This window comes from Lactuca serriola, chromosome 4, assembly GCF_051521515.1.
Source record: "Lactuca serriola cultivar US96UC23 chromosome 4, Lser_US96UC23_V15, whole genome shotgun sequence".
Taxonomy (NCBI): Eukaryota; Viridiplantae; Streptophyta; class Magnoliopsida; order Asterales; family Asteraceae; genus Lactuca; species Lactuca serriola.
In genome coordinates, this window is record NC_136411.1 from 181,244,995 (window position 1) to 181,270,148 (window position 25,154).

General features: G+C 29.3%; 3 protein-coding genes across 6 annotated transcripts; 2 read left to right on the forward strand and 1 right to left on the reverse strand.

Moving 5' to 3' along the window:
• The first annotated feature begins 2,928 nt into the window (after positions 1-2,928).
• Positions 2,929-6,960, forward strand: LOC145102994 (uncharacterized). Of its 4 annotated transcripts, none has more exons than XM_079040522.1 (4): positions 2,929-3,374; positions 3,648-4,092; positions 4,173-4,288; positions 6,520-6,960. In XM_079040522.1, the coding sequence occupies exons 1-4, from the start codon at positions 3,062-3,064 to the stop codon at positions 6,939-6,941; spliced, it is 1,296 nt and encodes a 431-aa protein (XP_078896648.1). In that variant the 5' UTR covers positions 2,929-3,061; the 3' UTR covers positions 6,942-6,960. The 4 variants fall into 4 exon arrangements, with proteins under 4 accessions (XP_078896648.1, XP_078896649.1, XP_078896650.1 ...); XM_079040523.1 differs by having other exon boundaries at positions 2,930-3,374; positions 3,652-4,092; XM_079040524.1 differs by having other exon boundaries at positions 3,262-3,400.
• A 4,913-nt stretch (positions 6,961-11,873) lies between these two features.
• LOC145102995 (auxin-responsive protein IAA27-like) lies at positions 11,874-13,664 on the reverse strand. The gene is made up of 5 exons (XM_079040526.1): positions 13,031-13,664; positions 12,665-12,906; positions 12,411-12,552; positions 12,263-12,324; positions 11,874-12,146 (listed from the first exon to the last, which is right to left on the reverse strand). Exons 1-5 carry the CDS (start codon positions 13,477-13,479, stop codon positions 12,109-12,111), a joined length of 933 nt encoding a protein of 310 aa, XP_078896652.1. The 5' UTR covers positions 13,480-13,664; the 3' UTR covers positions 11,874-12,108.
• Positions 13,665-19,489: 5,825 nt separating this feature from the next.
• On the forward strand, positions 19,490-20,623 carry LOC145099046 (uncharacterized). Its single transcript, XM_079036631.1, has 6 exons — positions 19,490-19,636; positions 19,760-19,871; positions 19,980-20,027; positions 20,135-20,225; positions 20,303-20,424; positions 20,526-20,623. The coding sequence occupies exons 1-6, from the start codon at positions 19,490-19,492 to the stop codon at positions 20,621-20,623; spliced, it is 618 nt and encodes a 205-aa protein (XP_078892757.1).
• Positions 20,624-25,154: the final 4,531 nt, after the last annotated feature.

Consider the following 25,154-nt stretch of genomic DNA (forward strand, 5'->3'; position numbering starts at 1 on the left):
TAATGAACAAGAATATACCTTTTCCTCAAGTTTTTGAGTGATGTGCCACATGCATAGTCTATACTTGGATTCAGTAAAAAAACTTTAACAACTTTCTTCATTGATGAATCCTAATCTGTTACAATCATCATGGGTGGCTTGACAAATGCTTTACGAAACTCTTCATGCAACTACACACACACACACACACACACATATATATATATATATATATATATATATATATATTGATAGTTTCATTTTATTTACTTCTTTTTATAGTTTATTTTACAATATTTCATTTACATTTTAGTTAATTTTCGTGCATATTTTCCTTTTTGTTATTTTATGACCACTTTCAGGTACTTTCTAGTTTCGTGAGTATAATTGCAGATTTTAAGGAAACTAGTGGAGCGGGATCTTTGGGAAGCAATTGGACTTGGAGGACAACGAGGATTTTGGGCTTGATGGCTATGGAGATGATGCGTAGAATGGGCTTGTCAATTACTTGAAGGCTTGGAAGAATTAAACTTTAAATTTGCAAGAGCGGGAGAATTTTCGAGTGTGTGGAGATTGATGATCGGGCGATTGTGGAAGCTATAGATTGTTTAGAAAAGGATAATTGGGCTTAAAAGGAAGAAATCTTGTAGAAAAATGGGCTAGAAGTTGGTTAGACTCGAACTGGGCCAATGGACTTAGCTGTGCAGCCCCAACAATTGAAGAAGCCCAATTTTTGTCACTTTTACGCGGCCCGCGTAAGATACCCACGCAGCTCGTGTGGGTTCCTACTGGGGCATTTTCAGAATTTCATTTGAAGCTTTATATTGGGAAGGTTGGTGTGCCACTTTAGATAACTCTTGCACATCCAAAAACTAACCAGTCCTCTGGAGATTTTGGAGCACTTTGAAGGCCAAGAACCCTCAAGAACTTCATCATTTTTGCTCTTAATCTTGTTGAATGTTTGGTACAATCTCTTCTAACTTTGTTTTCTTATGTTTAGCCATGTTAGGCTAAACCAAATTTGGTTGACTTTGGTGAAATCCTTTGACTAGTTGTTGAATGTTGAAGACTCCATAAACTTGTTCTTGAATTTTTATTGGAATGTTTTATGTTTAAACATATTATCATTACTTATATGTTTTTATTCATTAGTTTAAATGTGTTTGTGGTGATTAGTTGGCTAATTTCTTGATTAAGTAAATGATCCTCAAATTAGAAAGCAACAAATGATTTTCGTGTTAGTTTTGCTTCACACAATCATAAAAACATTTTCTCCAACATGGTAGTGAAAGCATTTGACTGCTCTTGGATTTGGTGACTTTTTGGTTCTTAATGCTAGTTGACTTTGACTAAGGAAATTGTTATGAACTTCTCTAACCATTTTAATAATTAAGAAAAGTCTAGGTAATCTCAAGCTTCTTGGATTATTATAGCCAAATTAAGAATTTAAAACAACTATTGCACCATTGGATTCTAATGATATGTTCATCAAAAGTCAAAGTAAGGAAACCTTAAGTCAACCATCTTTCTCTTATTGATTTTACATCATACCCTTGTTTTTGTTGAAATTGTCTATTTAAATCTTAGTTTAATTCTAGTTTATTTCAAGTATTTCAAAATACCAAAACCCCCCATTTTACTTTTACTTTTGTTTTATAAGTACTTGAACAAGTGATTTACATAGAGATTTAAATTGAACCAATCTCCGTGGATACGATCCCTTTACCACTATACACTATTTTAGTGTGTAATATTTTGGGTATTTATTTTGTTGGCCTCGACAACCACCATATATATATATATATATATATATATATATATATATATATATATATATATATATATATATATATATATATATATATATATATATATATATATTATATGAAACATTATGTCCAGTTTAGACAAGTCTCTACCTATGGATCATTGTTCTTTAAATTTTCCTTGTCATTCTTATTATCAAGGGATCATCTTATGTCATGTATTTTCATACCGAGAGTCATGGGTGGAGCACATCTTGTTGAGTTAGATTTAGGTTTTCATCCATTTTAGTATGGACCTTAGTGGGAGCGAGCTATAGGTCATGCACAGAGGATCAGTAGTCGGATCGACGTATTAGTTTGACACAATGGGTCAGAGGGAGTTGTAGTGCAAGTTAGTTTGATTATTAGAATTTAAGATAGTTGTGGGGTGAAAGGGAGTTGTTGCATGGTTGATGTTTTTAGGATTGTGAGGGTGGTCCTCGCATCAGAATATTTAAGGAAAATATCTCATGGAAGCTGGTTGTCCCCTTTTGTGACAATGAAGTCAGAGTTCTGAAGTGCTTGTATCGCACTTGATGGATGTCAGTTGATTGTTGATAGGCTTTCAATATGATCCCTATTTCTTGTAGAGGCGAGTAGTAGTGAGCCATCACTCTAGAAGTATGGATGATGAATTGACTATATGGGTTTATTTAGATGATGAGATTGTTAGAAGAATATAAATTGTATATGTTGGAGATGTTCGGAGTGCCTCGATCTTCCAACAAGTGGGTTGTTGGATTAGTGATCTGTCCATTCTGGTGAAGGGTTTAACATTCTTTGTCATTAGCAAGGTTGGTAGAGCGCAGCTGATTCCAAGTAGCGGAGAACTGTTTGAATTATTGGTAATAGTTCCAGGTGTGAAACAAGTAGGATTTGCATACTGCCGGAGGTGCTGGCGGTTATATGTGGTGGTTTATGGAAAATCTTGAGACGGGGAAATGGAAATAAATGGGTAGGGATTTTTTTTTAATTTAAAACTGACAAATAAACAAAATAAAATGAAAAAAAAATTATTAAGGGTAAAAAAGTCATTTCATGTCAACAGAGACTAAATGTGTAAGGAAAAACAAAGAGAGAGACAATTATTAATTTTTAAAAATAGACTAAATAAACTTTCTGGCAGGGAAGAATGGTGTAATTTACACCAAAAGTTATTATCCCTGACGCTTTTGAACCTAACCTAGATCGACCCAATAACGCCTTTTCAGGGATCCAGATGCCAAAATAAGTACACTTCCAGCGGAGTTGATCGATTTGGAGAGAGAGAGAGAGAGATGTTAAACGCTCTTTCTATGCGAAGGACTGCTCAATTCGGTGACGAAGGAGACGAACACCAAGAAGATGGATCCAAGACCAGAAAGCAGCTTTCAATCGCTACGCGGGTCACCAACTATTTGACCCGAACCGGTTATCTCTGGCCGATACTCTTTCTTGCCATTGTCATCTTCGTAATCTACTCTTTCTTCATTCGTTCCCGCAATTTGATTTGCGTTTCTTCCATTTCTTCCTTTGATCGACTCTCTCGTACCCGATTCTTCGGATTGGATGGACTCGAATCAGACTTTGGATCCCTAGGCGTCCCATGGTGTAAGCTCTCATCACTCATTCACTAGGTGTGTGTACGTGTGTGTGATTTGTTAATGTTGGGGTTTTTTCGATTTGATTTCACCAGATCTGCATCAATGTCATAATGCTCGTTCATATCTATGTTGCTTGATCTAGTTTAACGTTCATCTAGATTGTAAACTGAGAATCGAATGTCTGTATACTCTGCTAGACTTGTGATTTGATGTTCGAATTGACAGAAACAAGCCTAAGAACAACCACATTTAGCTTCTAATCTCATTTCCTTTATAAAAGGCAGATCGAAACATGGCAAAACCATTGAATGGACATCGAAGGATCTGCTTCAAGGTTTGGAAGAGTTTGTACCAATATACGAGACACGACCCATCAAGAACAACATGTACGGAATGGGTTTTGATCACAGCTTCGGGCTCTGGTTTATCACACGATGGCTGAAACCAGAACTAATGATTGAAAGTGGAGCTTTCAAGGGACATTCAACCTGGATATTAAGACAAGCCATGCCAGCCACCCCAATTATCTCACTTACACCTCGTCATCCTGCAAAATACCTTTTGAAAGGCCCTGCATATGTCGATCAAAACTGCACATATTTTGCTGGAAAGGATTTTGTTGACTTTGGGAATGTTAATTGGTCAAAAGTGATGAAGAAACATGGCGTCAACGATTCAAGTCGGGTTCTTATATTCTTTGATGATCATCAAAATGAGTTGAAAAGGTAATCACTTTGCATACTATTGCCATTCTATTGGGGCATAAATCATGAATCATGAATGTGTGTTTGTTTCTTTGATACAGATTAAAGCAAGCACTTAAAGCTGGCTTCTCTCATCTTGTATTTGAAGACAACTATGATACTGGAACAGGAGATCATTATTCCTTGAGACAGATATGTGATCAGTTTTATATACAAGGTTAGCTATATTCAGTTTGGTCAATTGTGGTGTTTGGTTACCAAAATGTATGGAACTTAATTTTATGGATTTCAACATTCCTCACTTGTTAAAATTACACAAATAACCTTAACCATTATAACTTCATTATAAAAGAATGAACCAGATAAATCAATATCAATTACATAAACCCGAAGCCAAACCAACAAACTCGGTTTTTGTCTTTAAGAAAATTGATTATGTTCGAGGTTTTCTTTTTGTTTTTTTGTCTGTGTTTTTGGTATTTTATTATAACTCATTGTCTTTTTTTCATCAACCATATTGATAGAATTTAACAAAATATATGTAAATTACTAAAAAATAATACAATATATGTTCCCTAATTCAATTTTTAATGGAAACCTTAAATGCGTTTTACTATTTTAATTTTTAACGTCGTTAATCAATTATACTTATACATAAAACGATGTCGTTTTGGTTTGGTATCTTTATAAATGGAAACCAAACATAACCTAAAAATTTGGTGTTTCTAAAAACCAAAAAAAATAAAACCAAAAAAAAATTACTTTTTTTGACCATTTTCAAAACATATTATTTTGTGAAATATGAAGATTTTTACAGAATATGAATCAATATTTCGCAAAATATGAATAATTCCATATAAAAATAGGGTTTTATGCAGAAAAAGTCCCATTATTTTAGGAATTTTTTGGATAAAGTCTTAAAAAAATTGAACAAAAAAGTCTCGAAAATTTCATATTTTGCCCAAACTAACAAAAAAGTCTTTATTTTTATTTTAACATGAAATGATAGATTATCGTGTAAAATTAAATAATCAAGACTTTTCTGTTTAATTTTTTTTGGACTTATCAAAAATTCCCCAATATAATGGCACATTTCTGCATAAAACCCTAAAAACAGGCAAAACCTTTCATATTTTTTTAAAATTATTCATATGTTGCATATTTATTTTCCGAAATAAATTTCAAATAACACTTTTTTGTAGTTGGAGTCATTCATTAAGGTGTTGTTTGTTTTTTGTGAGTCAAAATGTCTGTAGTTTGTGGATCATATCTGCAAACCTCTGCAGTAGAAGTGGTGGACTAAAGAAGAAGACAATTTGTTTTTTAACATTTGCAGTGTGCTAGAATAAATTAAAATCTAATTAAACTGATTTTTAAAAAAAAACTTAAGACTTTTTTTTTTGATAATATTATGACTTTATTAATTAACAGATATAGATTAACTTTTATGCAATATTGTATAAAGTGAAAATAAAATGGTAAGAATTATCGTATATATTTGATAAAAACCAACATACTTTGGTCGTAAAATTATACCTAAACATTGTAATTAGTGATAAAACAATTTAACACGTAACATGAATGGAAATAAACTTCGATTTTAAATGAAAATTTTCAAAGTTTTTATTTTACTTTTTCAATTAAATCAATTAAAAACTGACTATAAATATTTTTCCCAATAAATGAACGATATTGCATTAAATAATGTTTTATAAAATTTGGCACAAAAAAATATAAGACAATATTATGATTTCTTTTTGCATATCTATATAAACAACTCCACAAATTATTATTGTAATTAAATATTTAGGTATAAATTTGTCACAAAGGTCATGATTGTGTTATCGAACCTTTTTTTTCTTTAAGTATTGTAACCTTTTCTCCAATTTATTTATCATAGATAAAGTTGGAATAAATCTAAGTTTATAAAAAAAAAAAAAAAAGTATATGTTTTTGAGGTTAGAAGATGTCTGAAGAGATTTCAAGACTCTGGTTCACATCTGCGCCAAGAAGACGACGCTCAAATTATTTTTGATCTGCAGTCTTCAAAAAAAAACAAATAGTCTGTGAAGCCTAATATCTGTGCGTGGTCTGCGCGACGCAGACAGAAGAGGCCAAGAAGATTTGCAGATAAAAAACAAACAACATCTAAGTAATTTTGCAAAACACATCGTACAAAATAGATAATATTTTGTGATAGTTTTCCAAAAGGTGGCATATTTAACCCGACATTTTAAAATCAAATAAAACCAATATCAATTACATAAAATTCAAAAACACATTAAAAAACTCCAATATAACCAAAATCAATTCAAGAATTTCAAATTCTAATTCCATAACCAAAACTAAATCATCAAACACCTAACAAAATCCTACAATTAAACCAAATATCAAACGCCTCCTCCTTCCTTGCTGTGTCAATTACCAATAATACCCTTTATTTATCAGGAGGTGGACATAGCTGCTTCAAAGATAGTGATGAAGCTAGACAAAGAAGAAAACGAAAACAATTCTGGGAAAAGGCAGTTGACATAAATGACCTTTGTGGGGCCCATGAGGCATGGTGGGGGGTAAAAGGGTACATGAGAGACGATTTCAACCACACAAACAAACAGATTTCACACACACAACATTTCCAAAATAGCAGATTTGTAGAATCCATACTTGATGTTTATTGGGAGCTTCCACCAGTTGCAGGCCCTTCGCTTACACATCAAACAAGATATGATCCAGCACGTGTTTCAAATCCTATTGTTGAAGATGGAAGATTTCGTTTGTTTCAAAGGCTTGGGTTATCCAGACTTGAGGAAACTGTATTTAATGGGTATACTCAAATGGTGTATGTTAAGATATCTTTGAATGAAATGTAGTTGTAAGATTAGTGTTTTATTGTATTAGTTGCAATATCTGTTTACTACTAACGAGTGTATTAAAAAAAAAAATTAAATATGGAGGGATAAACATTTAGAAAGTTTGAATTTATAATGAAAATGAGAAAAATATTGAGTTATTGAAATTAAAGTGTTTGTTTCTCTTTTAAATTTAATTAAATAAATAAAGAAAAAATTGGGCTTCAGTTTAGAAATTGAAAAGAAAGTTGGATTGATTAAATTGATATCTATTTATTACTTCCTCCGTCCTATATTTATTAATAGTCCATGTTTCCTTTTTAGTTTGTCTCAAAATAATTGTTTACTTCTAAAAATAAATATTTCTTTTACCATAATATCCCTCATTATTAGTTAAATTACCATAAAATTAAATGCTACTACCATGGAATTAAATGCAACAGAAGGGTAAGACTGTCATTTCATTTAATAAAGTTAATGGTAATTAATGTTTTCTTAAACTGTGTGTTTTTTGTCTATGGATTATTATTTTGGGACGGAGGGAGTATTATATTTATTATATTTGTTAATTTAAAATAACCATAAAATGATACGTAACAAAATAAATAAGTGTGACAATTAACATGTGATAAAAGGATTTTTATTTATTAAATTAGATTGAAATAATACATAAAATAACACGTAACAAAATAAATAAAATAAAATAACATAACATGTGACAAAAGAAATTTTATTTAGTAAAGTCGATTGAAATAATACGTGGTTTTAGTAGATGTGTTTGTTTGTTGTTTATGCTAGTTTTGTGACTTTTGCGATTTAAATGTTGGTATCGTTGAATTGGGAAAGTGTTGGGAGAGATTGGGTGTATCACACGTCTAATTACATTCCATTGTTGTTATGTTTTGGAGGAAAGAAATGAATGTTTTTCCCAAAAAAGTTATGTTTTTATGGGTTGTAATGAGTTTTTTTTTTCCTAAAAAAAGTGTATTTTATATGTAAATGGTATTATATATAATAACATTCACTATAATTTATGTAGCATTGAACTTTTAGTTATATATATAACAATTTAAACTAAAAGTTTATTGAATCCCAAATAAATTATAATAAAATAGTATTTTCTAATTAATTTATTGAAATAATGGAAATCATTAAACCGGGTTGTCTAATAAAAAATTGTATTAGATTATAGAGAAATCTACAAATCAGGTTTTGAAGGTTGAATTTTGAGGTTTATTATTATTATTATTATTATTATTATTATTATTATTGTGTTTTGGACGTTTGGATGTAGTTTATTTCTCCAAAGGTTTAGCGTTTAAGTGTTTTGTAAAATCATCCAATTTTAATATAAACTTTGTTTGTGTAATCATCATGATTGAAGCAAATAAAAAAAGTATGTGAAATACCTTCGATTAGACGATGATATCGTATCAAATTAGTTTTACGATTAGGAAGAAAAGAATGAGCTTGAAGATCATGAGTTTGAACTAGAACGAGAGGATACATTAAAGTGAAATAGATGAGGATGAGGAATTAGGGATCTTCATGGATGAGTGTAAAAGATGGAGAGATAAGATGTAAAATGACTAAAATACTCTCCCATTAAGCGCATCGTAGGGTGAGTTAATGGAGGTTATCTCTAGTGATCAAACCACAATGAAACAACCAAATTTACAATTTTAAAACTATGAGAACAAAAACCACACAAAATGAAATACCATAAAGACCAAAATTTGGAGTCTTCTCTAGATTATATTGTAATTTTTCATTTCATTCCAAAATGGAATACTAGAAAAACACCTTATTATAGTAAAAGAATTAAAATTAACAAAATGAAAAGATCATATTCAAATGGTAGATTTTATTTGTCATTTTTTTCGTTACGATAGAAAGAACAATTTTATTTCATTCTTGTTTCCATCATATCAAATACTACTACCTAAAAAATCTCTTTTGTTAGTCATGTTGCAAATCACTTAATTATCCATTCCATTCCATTAGACAAAACACTTTTTTTTTTTTTTCATTCCGTTGTAATGAAAAATTCCATTTCTTTCTCAATCTCATCATTATACCAAACACTACATCAAGAACTTGCTTTTCATGGGTCCGTTTACTTACACAAAGCTTAAACTTTGTGTGGTTCATGTAGAGCACATGATTTGCATGGATTAAAAATACCAAGTAACTGAACAAAAAGAGACGATTTTCCAAAATTTGCCATAATAAAGTGAAGGTCAATATCTTGCAAAGTGTCATCGTTGCATGCATTGAACACAAAAAGGGCATTCAACATGGTACACTGGGGCAAGTAGGCCATTATAATTAAGACAAAAATCGTTTAAAAGACTGGAAATATATATATCATAATGAGAAGTGAGCTGGAGACAAAAGCCATTTACATAAGAAATGTCAAGTGGTTCAATACAAACCAAACTGGATGTTTCCTTCCAGTTTATGAGTTTTGTTTTGTCTACTAATTAAAAAGATTGAAAAATATAATAAAACTAAAACTCAAAAATATCCAAGCACATATGACAATTATTAGAGGAGATTGAAAAACTTTTATGTATATATATATATATATATATATGTTACAATCACATTATACAACAGTTATATGGCTGACATAAAGGCCGAGTACTCACATGGAACTCAATCCATGTTGAAATCAAAACTCTGACATTTACCTCTACAAAGACCAAATAGTAGATACCTAATATGATTGCTTCTTAGCTTTTCAAAATCCTTAATCATTTGCATGAATCTATTTATTCATCATATAAAACAAACAACAGAACAAGACTACGTTGGTTTGCGGAAATATTTTTAGTTTTCGATGGACGTTTTCAAATAAATATGAAAATTTTGAAAATGCGTTTGATTGATTTAATTAGTTTTTTAAATTTATTCCAAGGAAATGCAAAATTTCTGTTTTCCAAATTGTATGTAAAGTAGAAAAAATGTTTTTTCTTTTTACAGTTTTCCAAAATTTTCTAAAATTTTAAAATGGAAAATGTAAACTCCATCAGTTCCAACCAAACGTGTTTTTTATAATTTTTATTGAAAACTAAAAATAAAAATTCAACTCTATTTTTAGAAAATGAAAACATTTTTCCACAACCAAATGCGCCCTAAGTTTCTTAACACAAATCCCATATTGCATTGCTTTTAAACTTTTTAGATTTTACAATAAAATTCGCTCTCAAGGAACATCACAAACAAGGATCTAATCACTATCCTTATCTTGGTATATAAGTTAACACACATTCACACCCAAGAAGAAGATATCCTATAGGTTACTTTCACTAAGCCTATCGACCTCTAAGTACACTAGAAGTAGATTTCCTTAATCAACAAATCTTTCACAATCAAAACATAGGTAGCTTTATGTTTTAATGGGTAAACTTAAATGGTGTATGTTTAGATATTTCCAAAATAAACTTAGTTAGCTTACTGTTTTACATAATCTAAATAGCAATTAGTATTTTTCATAAGGTACCTTCATCCTATGTCTACATTAGTTTTATGCCCTCTGTGACCAAAATGCTGGACTACTGGAAAGTAGTTGATCAAGATTAATTTGAACAAAAGTAAGCGCATTACTTAAAACTCAAAAAGTATTCAATATTTAGGTTTGATGGAATATAATGAAGATGGAATGGAATAGGTAGAGTATTGATTCTTGTATGGATGGAATGCAATGACAAAGTAATGTCATATATAGAGTATTGGAATGATAAATTACATTCAATTATCATGTTTTGTGACGTATAGAAATACAATGAAAAAATTGTATTATATGTAAATATAATATCGAACATGTGTTTCAAATCCTATTGTTGAAGATGGAAGATTTAGGTTGTTTTATAGGCTTGGGTTATAAAGACTTGAGACTTGTGTATTTAATTGGTATATACTCAAATGGTGTATGTTCAAATATCTCCAATTTCTAAAAGAAATGTAGCTAAGATTAGTGTTATTTATTAGATGTGTTTTTTCATGTCCATGTTAGGTTTTTGCCTTGTGTGATTTGAATGATGGTCTGCTTAAATTGGGAAAGTAGTTGGTCAAGATTTGGACAAAAGTAGGAATGGAACAAAAAGGGTAAAGGAATGATTTATTATTACTTTGGTATGTAGGAGAATGAATTGTTCTATATGAAATTATACATTATATTGAATGTAATATATGATTTATTCTTATATATTCTATTGATTATAATTGAAATTATATCCATAAACAATAAAAAATATAGCACAATAGACTCTTTATTAAAACCCAAATAAGTCATAACAAAATGATGTCTTTGTAGTTATTTAAAAAAATATTGTAAATTGATTAGAATAATGAAGAATTTTATTAAAATTTTTTGTTGAAAATAATATATAAAAATAAGGTATTTATTAATTTCCATGCTATTCCACAACGAACATAAAAACATAACGAAATTAAAATCAACAAAATAAAAAGAAACAAGATTTTTCATTAATGATAGGGATCAATTTATTATTCCGAGTACGTAACAAACAAGGCTTTTCATTATGATCGAATAAACCATTCGACTCAATTCTTGATTTCGTCGTATCAAACACTACATAATAAAGAGATCCATTCCATTCCATTCCGTTAGAATTTTCTCTTTTACTTTTCATTCCCGATGGAATGAACAATTCCTTCGATTCAATCATACCAAACACTACCTAAATAATTTATCTAGTGGGACACGTTTGCTTCTAAAGAAACCTACCCACTTTCTCTCATTTCGTGATAACAAAGTGAATGTCATTTTCGCACAATGCGCCTTCGTTGTATGCATTGAACGCGATCATTGCATGCATTGAACCCGAAACATAAGATTCTTTGAACATGATTCTTTTGGGGCAAGTAGGCCATTACTTTTGTGACAAAAAAAATTCATTTACAATAGAAAAACAACACAAAAAGAAGTGAGTAGGAGACAAAAGCCATTTACATAAGAAATGTCAAGTGGTACAACACACACCAAAGAACTGGATGCTTCCTTCCAGTTATGAGTTTTGCCTACTAAAATGATTGAAAAATACAATAAAACTACAACTCAAAAATATCCAAGCACATATATTAACTCTTGGAGGTTTTCCAAAAACCCTTTTCTCTTTCTTCCCTTCACATGTCTCTTTTAGATTTGCATCTCAATCTCATGCTAGTTTTTATTCTTGCACTTATCCATCGACCTTGGAGCTGTTATCAACACACAACCACAAACATAACGTCAAAAAAACTTAAAAAGATTTTTAACAACCGTTAGAACAGTAAATCAGGTACACAACAGTCAGCTAGATGGGCCTGTAGCATACCTAATCCGATTGCTTCTGAGCCTTTCATGATCCTTAATCTTTTGCATGAATCTATAAACATCCTACACATCGAACAAATCGATAAGTTTTTTTTTTCCTAAAATGGGGTTACCCATAAAAGTTTTTAAGATTTTAGAATAGAACTCACTCCCAAGGAACATCACCAACAAGCATCCAATCACCATCCTTATCTTCATATGTCAACACACATTCAGATCCATGAAGAAGATCTTTTAGGTTACTTTCACTAAGCCCTTCTCTCCTTCGAAGTCCACTAGAGGTACATTGCCCTAATCAACATATCATTCATAAGTCATAACCATGAATACAAAACCCCATCAAGAAATATATAAAATTGAAACATATTTTTAACAAAATCTTAAAGCTTAAAGAAGCATATACCAAGAGTGAAGCAACTAAACATTTTCTCAAGAGCTTGTGAAAGTTCTGCATAGTTATGGTAAATCTTGAGATCAATCTTCCTCAGATATGGAGCGCCATCCATGCTCACCTTCACATAAAGACACCCTCCGCCACCGGAATTCCCTTCCGCCGTCGCTACATCACCGGCGTTTTTCGACAAATTGGTGACCATGGTGTTCTTCCGGAAAGATCTTATGGGTGGCCATCCTACCACCTGTGCCCTGTTAAACATACAAATTAACACATAACTTTCAAGAAGCAAGAAAACAGGGATAAGAACTGGAAATTAAACCCTAATTCCGCAAATATGCGTTGCGATGATGAAAGGGGTTTTAGAAAACTTACTTAGCAGAAGGAGGAGCAACATTTCGACTGACATGCTCTTTCTTCTTTTCTTCAATAGGTTGAACATTAGAAGGTGAAATCGATTGTTGTACTTGATTTTTCTCTAAACCACCATTAATCCCGCCTCTAGGAGAAAACAAAACAGAAGAACTTTTACCCAAATCAGCTTCAGAACCACCGTTCATAACCCATTTGCCAGGACTCTCAATATTAACATCAGAAAATCCTCTTTTAGCTCCTGACATGAAGTTCTTAACATGAGCAAATTTGGTGGCGCTTTCTTCGGAATTTTTGGCAAAACCAGGCAACCCAAGTCGGAGTTCAGTGGCTTTAAGATTAAGAACATTGTTGGTTTCCGAATCGGAAGAGATATTGGAGGATTCAGAGCTTCTTTCCAACGAAGAAGCATCTGATAAGCCTATGTAATCATGTTCCAGTGGCACAGACATCAATGAAAACTTTAGTCAAACTTAGAAGATTGAAAGAAATTAAATTCAGAAGAAGAAGAAGAAGAAGAAGAAGAAGAAGAAGAAATGATGAATATAGAAATGGTGGTGTTGGTCGATTAGTGATAGAAAAAGGTAGAGAGGACTGAGGAAGAGAGGAGAGTGTTTGTAGTTGTAGGTGTTGATGCAAAGGGGAACCTTCTCTGGTGTTTCAATCTGAATTTATTTTCTGTTTTAATCCTCTGTCTAATGATGGGATTAATTTTTTAGTAATTAATTAAGCTAAAATGATCCATTAATTCCACTATCATTCGTGTAAGCATCTCTTTTTGGAAAAGAATCTAGAATACAGAAACAAGGAATATATATGTTCTTTTTATCTTCCTGAAATACCCCTTAACCTGTCATTTATCAACCAATAAATACTACAAAATTCACTTTTTACAAAAGTATTTTAAATTTCTAACTACAAAATTCACTTTTTATATTCTAAGTTGCTAACCATTGAGGGCTCAGTTCCATATAGATTTTTTTTAAGCTCTTCAAATTATTATTATTATTATTATTATTAAAAATATAAATAAGAATATTATTTTTTTAACTTGTTATTATCAATATTGTTACTAATACATATAAATGTATTTAAATGAAAAAATAATATTAATGACATTGTTTAACGGTGGAGGTGGAAGAGATGATGATGTTTTTAACATTGAAATCATGGATGTCAGCTTGTATATTTTTACTTTGTACATGGTCATTTCACATTTATTATTATTGTTTCAATTCAGAATATTAATACTTAACAATTTAAAAAATTTACATATTTGTAAAATTGTTTATAAATAGTTTAAGGTAGAAGGGTTTCTCATTTTGTATATAAAATTGTTTAAGGTAGACGAATTACTTTCCAAATCCAACAAATCCACTACAAACATCTATATAGGTAACCCATATCAAAATTTAAAAGTATTAATTACAATATCTTGTTTAATAAAAAGTAATATGAATAATTAAAAGTATTAATCAAAATTCAAAAATATTAATCCAAAAAACATGTCCTATTACTTTTTATTAAACAAGATATTGTATTAATACTTTTGAATTTTGATATATGCTACCTATGTAAATGTTTGTAATGGATCTGTTGGATTTGGAAAGTAATCCTTCTACCTTAAATATTTTTATATACAAAGTTAGAAATCTTTCTACCTTAAACTATTTATAAACAATTTTACAAATATACAATATCTTTTAAATTGTTAAGTATTATTATTCTGAATTAAAAAGAATAATATCAATTGTGAAATGACTATATACAAAGTAAAAATATACAACCAAACATTCATGATTTCAATGTTAAAAGCATCACCATCTCCTCCACATCCACCCTTAAACAATGTCATTAATATTATTTTTTCATTTAAATGCATTTATATGTATTAGTAACAATATTAATAATAACAAGTTCAAAACATAGTATTCTTCTTTATAATAATAATAATAATAATAATAATAATAATAATAATAATAATAATAATAATAAGAGTTTTGTTTGTAGAAAAGTCCTAATATTTTTTATTTACAGAAAAGACTCAATATTTTGGGTTAGTTTACGAAATAGTCCCAAATTAATTTGGTACCGGTTTCAACCGGTCAAAAAGGGTCAAACTGCAAAATTTTGTTGGTTTTCAGGACTTTTTCATTCAAAAACAAAATCTTAAGACTAAAGTGTAACTTTTCCGTAAATATTAGGACTTGTCTGAAGATTTCCTATATATATATATATATATATATATATATATATATATATATATATATATATATATATATATATATATATATATATATATATTCAAGCTTTTCAAATGACATGAAAATAGTTTTTTTTTTCTTCACGCATTTTCCACAATTATTTTTTAATAAAATTAGAATAAATAAAAAACTAATAAAAAATTAGAATACAATCATATATATATATATATATATATATATATATATATATATATATATATATATATATATATATATATATATATATATATATATATATATATATATATAACATTTCATTAACAAAAATAAATTTTACAGAAATAATAAAAAAAAAACAAAATAACAAAAATTCCATTCATCAACCGGACGTACGAGCTTTAATTTCGGATGATCTTTGACAATTATCCATATCACAACGTAATAAAACTTTTTCTTATAAATGTTTCTATATTCGTCGTCAGTTATCGGTTTCTGGTTGACAATTAAGTTGTTTGATGTGGTAGATACCACAAACTAATGATTTCCTTGCCTAATGATCTTTTGTTTTGAATTTACTTGATAGATAATACATTAATTACTTTTCATTTGGTTTATGAAATATGCTCAAAACTACTTCGTTAATGCTCTATGGTGTTGACATTTTTTAGTTTGGAAATATAGGTGTAAAGAATAATAATATTGAAATTATGAGAATCTATTCTAATAAAAGAAAATAACATTGCCACATGTCATCACCTTATTCACTATGCCACATGACATTTTATTTATTTTTCCAATTACCTTTAATTCCACTTGGCAAATTCTAATTTTTTTTTTGCTTTTAAATTAAAAAATCCGTAATAAAATTACAATATATGAATTTCCCTGAATTTAAAGAAAGTCAATAACTACTTAAAAGCTAACGTAATTTTTGCAAGGGAGGTATTAATTTCAAATAAACCTTCTTAATTAACATCAACACAATTCTGTCAATCCCTTTAAAAAATTGGGTGCTGATTTTTCCAAGAAACGTTTTTATACATCCACGAAAATAATTGTGAATGGACAATTATACCCCCAATTCAATTTCTAGATATTTAAGAGGTTCCAGGTTTATCGGAAACAACAAACAAACGCACGACGACACAAACGCTTCTTCCTCCTTTGGGTTGCTTTTATAGCCCGCGCTAGCAGATAAGTGTTTAATTTATACATGAATTGACGAGAAGTATGTTTGTCTCTCAAAAGAGGAGATGAACCGACATGACAAGGATTCAAATCGTCAATGAGCTTTAGTGACGGTGTAACATTTTCTTTACACAGTGTAACGATGCAACAGAGAGTCAGCTAGACCGCATGTAATTAACTGCAACCCTATGAGCACCACGCTCTTGTAAGAAATTAACTAACCTTAAACTGGACACCAATATTGACAACAAGTAAATTAGGGATGGGTTTAACAATAACCCATCTGCCATTGTGTTATATTTGAAGAACCTTCAACTTGTTCCCGAAGCACAAGTGTGAGCAACCCATAGTTGGAATGAGGTGGGAGACCAAGTGTAAGTTTAGGTTGTAGGCATGTTCACGAGGACAAGCTGACTACCATATTTCGAAATCACTTTCACATCAATAAGCCCAAGGCTTTCGAGTACAGAATCTATCACGTACCCTTTCATACAATTGTATGGTTTTCATTGAGTACTCACCCACTGCTACCATGTTGGAATATAAAATATCATTAGAACTAAGACTATCAAATCAGATTGAACTGTTCAAAAAGTTTATGGACCAATGAGAGCTTAGCAAACACAATGGAAAGTAGATAAATATCCAAGTCACCTAACAGGAGTTATATATAAGGATTCTACTGAAAGAAAGACAGTTTGGGTGTAGCTATCAGGCGTAAATTCATTCGTTTATAGCTTTAAATTCAAAAGTTTTGGTTTGATCAAGATTTCAAGTTTAATTATTTCGGTTTTATTTTTGTGTACAAGTAGAGTTTTACCTCAAATCAACAGGAGAAGAAGGGCAAAGAGGAGCAAAATCTGGCATGGTTAGGGGCAGACAGGCAGTAAGTTATGATCTTTGTCCTCATAAGCAGATTTGGCCAAGGTCTTGAACCGGTCTGCTAATGTTTTATGTTTGTGCAATTAATAAATGAGGTATCATCCTTTGTAGTTACCAAACCAGCCAGGTGATTGTGTTTTTATACATTTGCCTACTTGAGAGAGAATCCCAATCTGTTTGACACTCACCTCGTTTAAAGCTTGCAATGCTGAAGGAAGAAGATGAAGATTTTAGCGCTAAGTGGGGAAGAACAATAAGCATGTAATTTGGAAAGAATTACATGAGATATTTTTCTCTCTCTATTCAATATCGTTATTTTAAAGGAAGGGTATATTTGTCATTATATTAAATTTTCAGTGGAAATAGTAAAAACTTCAGTGGAATAATCAGCACCCTTAAAAATAACGTTAATTGGGAGAAAATTTTCAAACTTTCCTTCGCTCACGTAATTTTTGCAAGGAATGTATCAAACTTTGACATCCTTTCCAAAAATCATTTTTATAAATTACTTTTTATGTATAACTCAATTCTATTCATCTGTTATCACTATCTCTTGCAGTATTGAGTTTACAACATCGTCTTCTAAAGTTTTGCATCATCACAGTGGAAAATCTTCTTTTCAATCACAGAGTTCAATCCATTTGGCAAGTTTATAAAAAAACTACTTTTAAATTGTTTGTCTATCTTTTGTTTCTTCTTGTGTTTTTTTTAATGTGTGTGTTTTTTTTTTAACATCTTCTCAATGTATGCGTGTGTGTGCGTTAACTGTTTATGTTCATGTGTGTTTGTGTTTAACTGTTTATGTTCCTAAATCAATCCAATATAAAACGCATGATTCTGACTTTTGAGTTTTCATTCCATGTATCAAAATGTGGTAGATGAAAACAGGGGCGTTAAAACGTATGATTAAATGTCTGTAACTCTCTATGTATAAGTTCTGGAGCAACATTGAAGCTGTAAATAAATAAGATGAACAATGATTTTTTTTATGTAGACTTTTGTTAAACAGGAGACTTAGAATGAAATAAATTGTCTTATAAAAGCCCTTGTTTTCCATCCTAACTCCTTACTTTCAACCTTGGGATTCAAAATTGAAACCATTTACAGCAACATAATTAAAAAAAAATTAATTGTTATTCATGTTTTTGTTCAACTATGCTGTTTTAGGTGTTTTCCTTCCCCAACTGTTTACTATTTTTGTATGACCAAGGGTCAAAAATGTCATTTTTACATTTTTCTTGGTTGTTTACACATTTGGTACATATTAACCTAAATGTGAATTTGCATACATTCAATCTACTTACAATTAAAAAAAAAACATATAAATATTCTTTATAACTCCAGTCGTTTCATTACCCATAGCAGATAACAAACTGAATACCTCTTAGAATCATGATAACATCAGTGCTGTTATAGGTGTTATTAGAAAAAAAAAACTACAAAAAAGGTATGCTTTAAAATTATGTGTTTCTAACATCATTTTCACCTCCTCCTTTTTTTGGTTGTTAATCTTTTACTACATTCATTAGGAAATTTACAATTTACAGTTTTTGTTTTTTTAGGCATTGCTGCAGAACCTACTTCGGTTTTCTGTTTTTCTATTATGATTTTGTTTTTAACATGATTTGGGCATTGCTGCAGAACTGACTTTGTTTTACTATTATCACTATTATTGTTGATTTTTTTTATGTTTTAATGTTGATTGATTAAAGTGAAAAATACTAATACTTTTTTCTGTCCCCAACTATTTATGATTTTTCTATGAGCAAGGGGCAAAAACATCATTTTTACAAATCTGTTGGCTATTTAACACGTCTGGTCCATATTGACTTAAATGTCTATTTGCATATCTTCAATCCGCAGAACCGACTTTGTTTTACTGTTTTATGCAAAAAAAAAAAAAAAAAATTCCATTTTATAACAACTTCAAATAAAGTAACTCTCCTCGGAAGATACCGAATACAATTTTTTCCCCTACAATATGGTGAGTCTGTTGAACATCGTATGTTTTGATTATAGTTGTGGGACACTTTTGGTATCTTCGGATTACTCGCGCTATTGCACAACTCTTGTCTCGGTCCATATTGACCTAAATGTTTATTTGCATATCTTCAATCTAAATGTTTTGTCATTTATGCAATTAAAATGTTGTTTTCTTATGTTCATTACTACATTCTTGCATAGATTAATGGAAAACAGGAAGATTAGCATGATAAGTGAGTTGGCTCTCTCACAAGATGACTATACCATTAAGGTCTGTGTCATCCGTTTGTGGAGACAAACTTCATGGAATCAACAACTTCGTATGATTCGCATGATATTGATGGATGAAATGGTATGTTATAACTTACGTATGTTAACTTACAATTATATGTATGTGTATTATAACTTACATATTTTATATATCATTACATTTATTGTATGCTTATTAATTAATATTTAATTTTTTTATCTTAAGGGCTCAAAAATTGAATGTAATGTGGACAAACCATTTGCATCGCTTCAAGGAAAATCTTTTGAAGAATATGGTGATTACTACATTCATAAACCCACATTAGGGTTAAATGAAGGTGCTATAAAGTTTGTTGACGGTCCACACAAACTCTATTTCCAGTATACCATGAAGGTAACTAAATGCATAGATTTTTGCGGGCCACATAATTCTTTTGATTTTGCAGATTTCCAACAACTTCATCATAATGCAATAAACCCAAAAATTTCATTTGGTTAGTGCATTTCCTTTCAACCTATTACTAATGGATTAAAATATTTAAATTTCATTTTTTGCACCACAAAAAAACATACTTACATTTTTTCCTTTTGTATAATATAGATGTTATTGGAAACGTTTTCCGGTGTTTTCAATTGGAACCTGCAAAGAATAGACAGGAAAAGAAAATCACATTCAAAATGGAGGATTTAGAGTGGGTTTCATTTTTTATACCTATAATTACTCTTTTTATTATATATATTTTTTAGTAATTTTCATCATTTTTTACAGAGGACATGAAGTTTTTGTTACCCTATGGGGAAGGTATGCTGATGAAATTAATGCATATGTCTCTAAGAATACCGGTCATTTTGTATTGCTTATTCAATGTGCTAAGTTGAAGCTTGTCCGAGGTACTTACTTGGAAAATTGTTAATTTCTAATATTTATATTAATAATATATCTATGATATGAATTTGTTAACATGTGGAAAATTATTAAATTTCATTTTCAGATCGTCCTTATGTCAATAACACCTACTTGGCCACAAAACTTTATATTGAAGATGACATTGAGGAGATAACAACTTTCAAAAAAAGGTTATGCATTTGAAACCCCTACACAAATTTCCAAACACCTCATGCATTTGAAGCCCCCACACATTTTCACCTTCAATGTAATTAATCACACATCATGAAAGGTTTTATAACTTAGATAATATGTTTAATAAACAATTAATGGATTGTCAACTATAAAAATGTCATTCACTTTGAGTAGACACACAAATAAAAATCACATACAAAATTTACAAAGAAAACAAGTTTAAAGGTTTTGAGTTGGTTTGAGGGCTTTGAACCATTTTTCGAGTCATGTTATTATGTTAAAGTTTTTAATTTGTAAGTTTGTTATATACTAATTAATTTTTTATATTTTTCTTGGTTTAGGTATTCTTTTAAGACAATCATTGTATGTTGTGGTTGAAACTATAATGTAAATTAGATTAAATTCATGTTGTCGATCATATGTTATGGAAAGTGATATAGATAATATTTAATTAAATATCGTATATATGTTTGTATGTTTGTGTTGTTTCAAAGTAATAATTAATAAAAAATTATGGATATGCAATATTATCCATAGTATGCATGTAAGTCTCTTTAAAATGCCAATTGTCTATCTTATCACTTTCTATTTTAGTATATGTTTAACATTTTAACTACAATAATAAGTATCTTTTAAAATTTTTCTTTCGTTTATTAATAATAATAAGTGGTTTTAATATTAATGAACCATAATTATAAATAATAAAATCAAATTATAAAAATCATGAATATGTCATATTATCCATACAAGTCTCTTTTGAAATACAAATTGTCCATCTTATCAGTTTATTATTTAGTGTATGTTTAACATTTTAATAGTAATATTAAGTGTTTCTTAAAAGTCTTCTTTAACTTATTATTAATAATAAGTGGTTTAAAACTAAAGAACAATAATTTTAAATGATAATAACATCAATTTATAAATTACATAACGTTAACAACAAATAAATTGTATTTTAAATGAACATAATTATTGAAATTAGAAAATAATCGCATAAGTAAAAATTTAAATTATTCAATCATAACAATTGCTAAAAATAATATTAAATAGATAATTATATTTAGTTTTATTAATGAGGAAGTCAGGGTGATGTCAATGAGTAGTATTGTTCAAAATATTATGTCAAAGTTAATGTCAATAACATAACCATTTTTAACATATATTTTTCAACATTTTAACAATATATTTTTAACCTATATTGCACAACGCGCGGTAATTCTTCTAGTATCATACATACTTATAAAGCTAGCATTTTTTCTTGAATCTCATGCATTTGAAACCCATTTTTTTTTAACTTTCTCAAACCGCATTCATTTGAAACCCCCTTTTTTAACTAATACAACTCAAAAGTTTTTTTAATTATGATTTAACACTCAAAAGTTTTATAACTTATATTATGTTTAATTAGCATTTAATGAAAAGTTTACTATAAAAATGCCAATCTTTTGGGAAGACATGCATACAAATCATATACAAATTTCAGAAAGAAAACAAACTTAATGGTTTTTGTGTTGGGTCGAGGTCTTATGACCATTTTTGGAGATATGCTATTATATTAGAGCTTTTAATTTGTAAGTTTGTTATACTAATTCGGTTTTATACTTTCTTCATTTTTGGATTATTGTAATACAGTCGTTGTATATTGTTGTTAAATTCGTTAATATTTTTATCATATGTTATATAGAGTGATGTCGAAAATATTTAATTAAATATTTTAAATATGTTTTTTTTTGTTTTGTAGTTGTACTGTTTCAAAAAGATAATTAATTAAAACTCATACATATATTATACTTTCCATCTCTCTCTCTCTCCCCCCCCTCTCTCTCTCTATATATATATATATATATATATATATATATATATATATATATATATATATATATGTATATATATATAATAGACGTCAAAACACTTCAACCAAAATTCATTTAAAATCTAATATTTCAAATGCTTTTTAATAATGATTGTAAAAATTTCTAACATGTGTTACTTAATTGATTGATTAATAAAAATATTAATGTTTTGAAACTCCTAACTCTTAAACTTATATTATTTAATTTGTTAGTTAACTAAAATATTTTTCGTACATAAAGATAACATTTTTATGTTTGGTTACTCATATTTGTTTATGTAATTAGAAAACAAGGTGTACATAGATTGTCTAATTCAATTTCACATAGGAATCGATAATACTAGAGATGTATGTTGTCTTTAATCGGTGGTAGGAGATCCACATATCATTTTTAATTATTTATATTAATGCTTAGTAATATTTATTTTATATTCCTATTTACCTTAATTTTTTAGGTACAAATTAAGGATGATGATTCTCGGCGCACCAACATAAAGTCAAACGTACGCCTTGCAAAATATATAATTAAATTAAATATCATATTTACTAATCGACTTATTTTAAAACTCTTGATGACATTTATGTATAATGATATTTTTTGTATGACTTCATTCTTAATTTCAATGTTTAATATTTGAAAGTTCATATATGAAACCTTGGATGTTTTGGTGTAATATAAACAGTGTAATACAAAGTTTATTAGTTCAATATTGTTTATTAACAGCTCATTCAAAACAACTTATTTCTTATTTTATCCAAAAAATATTATCAGACATAAGAATAGTAGATTATATTAATGTTATACAAAAACTTATAATATATAGTGGATATTATAAAAGTAAAAGTAAAGCTTATAAGGTATGAACTATATTAGATAGTATCAAAATATAAATTGATAGATTTTTATGTTATTTGATAATTCGGTTAATGCCCAAAACATGACTAAAAACATAAATTTCAACATATTTCTATTTTTTTTCATAATTATTTTAACCACTTAAATGTATTCTTAAGCAACGCGCGAGGTTACGCCTAATATCTTATAAAAGTGACATTTTTTCTTGCAGCATATGCATTTGAAACCTCCAAACCCCTTAACTTTCACCTAATTATTAACAACTACTCAAAAGTTTTTGTAACTTATGATACGTAATGGTACTTATTACACAACTAATTAATAGTTAGCTATATATATGTACTTGATATAGATTATTTATGTTGGTAGTATTTAGAAAATTATGAATGTTTGTGTGGTATATTTGATGCTTTAAACAAGAATTGTCTATTAAAGGTATAACTACATATTATATAAAATATTTTCCATTATGTCATGTATTTCTTATGTAAATAATTATTTTTTAATTTTAGCTCCAACTTTCGTCAAGTATTAGTAAGATCAAGTCTATTTTTTATGCAATTTATTTCTTAAGCAAATGATTCTATGTTTTATGTAATTTATTTCTTACGTAAATGATTTTTTCTAAAATTTAACTTTAATTTATTGAAAAGTAAAAGTATGATCAAGTCAAATTTTGTTTTCTTCAATGTATTTCTTATGTAAATAACACACTTTGACTATTTATCATATTTATTTCCAACTTTTGGTCAAATATTAGTAAAAGCAAGTCATTAATATTGATTTGACAATCAATGATAAATCATAATTATGGATCAAATAAAATAATTTATAAATAAATATTAATTTAATATGATATATTATGTCAAATGACCATAATATATTGTATGATTTGAAATATGTTCACTACTAGAAAAACAACCTTTTACGACGCTCATTGCACGTTGTAAAAGGCTCAGACGACGCGCAAATGCGCGTCAAGGAAGACCCTGTCATAAAGAGAGACGACGCACATTTACGACGCTCATTTACGATGCGCAATTACGACGCGCGTTTACGACACGCAATGTGTATCAAGGAAGGCCCTGTCATAAAGGAAGACGACACGCATTCGCGCGTCGTAACCTTACGACGCGCGGGTTAATGACATGCAATGCGTATCAAGGAAGCCCCTGTCAAGAAAGGCATGTCATAAATGAAGATGACACACATTTTTGCGTATCGTAATTTTAAATGTTAAAAAAAAATATTATTTATAGATTTACTAATTTTCATATTAAATTTACATATTAAATTTTCATTTAATGTCTCATACAAAAAAATAAAATACCATATACAAAAAATACAATCCATTGCATAAAATTTAATATCATACAAATAGTCGATCCATGGAAAGATAAAACAAATCAGTAGAAGTTGTTTTCTCCCTATACATGATTATTACATACTAAATAACAAACTTTATTTCATATTCATACATATGATTACATTATTCATTAAGAAAAACATATACCTACAGCTAGACTTGGAAGATCCATGATTGAATACGATTTCCAATGTAACTTCGATCCAAATGAGAAGTAAATACCTTATTGAGGCTCTCTTCAGCGGCTTTTCTTTCAGCAGGATTGGGACTAAGTGCTGCTTGTAGAACAACAACTAGACTTGGGACTAAGTAGTCATACCGAAAGCTTATCATGCGCAAAACAACTGCCAGAAAGGAATAAAAGGAAATTGTGTGAGAAAAGAAAAAGTTAGCTCAAATAAGGTCATAGGACTATAAAATGGAAATGGAAGTTTTATCCAATTATAGCAATGTCATCCGAATATTA

Excerpts from the sequence above, each read along its gene's own strand:
- LOC145099046 (XM_079036631.1), top strand. The coding sequence starts at position 19,490 with ATGGAAAACAGGAAGATTAGCATGATAAGTGAGTTGGCTCTCTCACAA. Across the intron at positions 19,637-19,759 it reads TGATATTGATGGATGAAATG|GGCTCAAAAATTGAATGTAA; the intron begins GTATGTTATAAC and ends TTTTATCTTAAG. Across the intron at positions 20,226-20,302 it reads TTCAAAATGGAGGATTTAGA|AGGACATGAAGTTTTTGTTA; the intron begins GTGGGTTTCATT and ends CATTTTTTACAG.
- LOC145102994 (XM_079040522.1), top strand. The coding sequence starts at position 3,062 with ATGTTAAACGCTCTTTCTATGCGAAGGACTGCTCAATTCGGTGACGAA. Across the intron at positions 3,375-3,647 it reads ATCCCTAGGCGTCCCATGGT|GCAGATCGAAACATGGCAAA; the intron begins GTAAGCTCTCAT and ends CCTTTATAAAAG. Across the intron at positions 4,093-4,172 it reads CATCAAAATGAGTTGAAAAG|ATTAAAGCAAGCACTTAAAG; the intron begins GTAATCACTTTG and ends TCTTTGATACAG.
- LOC145102995 (XM_079040526.1), bottom strand. The coding sequence starts at position 13,479 with ATGTCTGTGCCACTGGAACATGATTACATAGGCTTATCAGATGCTTCT. Across the intron at positions 12,907-13,030 it reads GTTGCTCCTCCTTCTGCTAA|GGCACAGGTGGTAGGATGGC; the intron begins GTAAGTTTTCTA and ends TATGTTTAACAG. Across the intron at positions 12,147-12,262 it reads CTCAGAAGCAATCGGATTAG|CTCCAAGGTCGATGGATAAG; the intron begins GTATGCTACAGG and ends TGTTGATAACAG.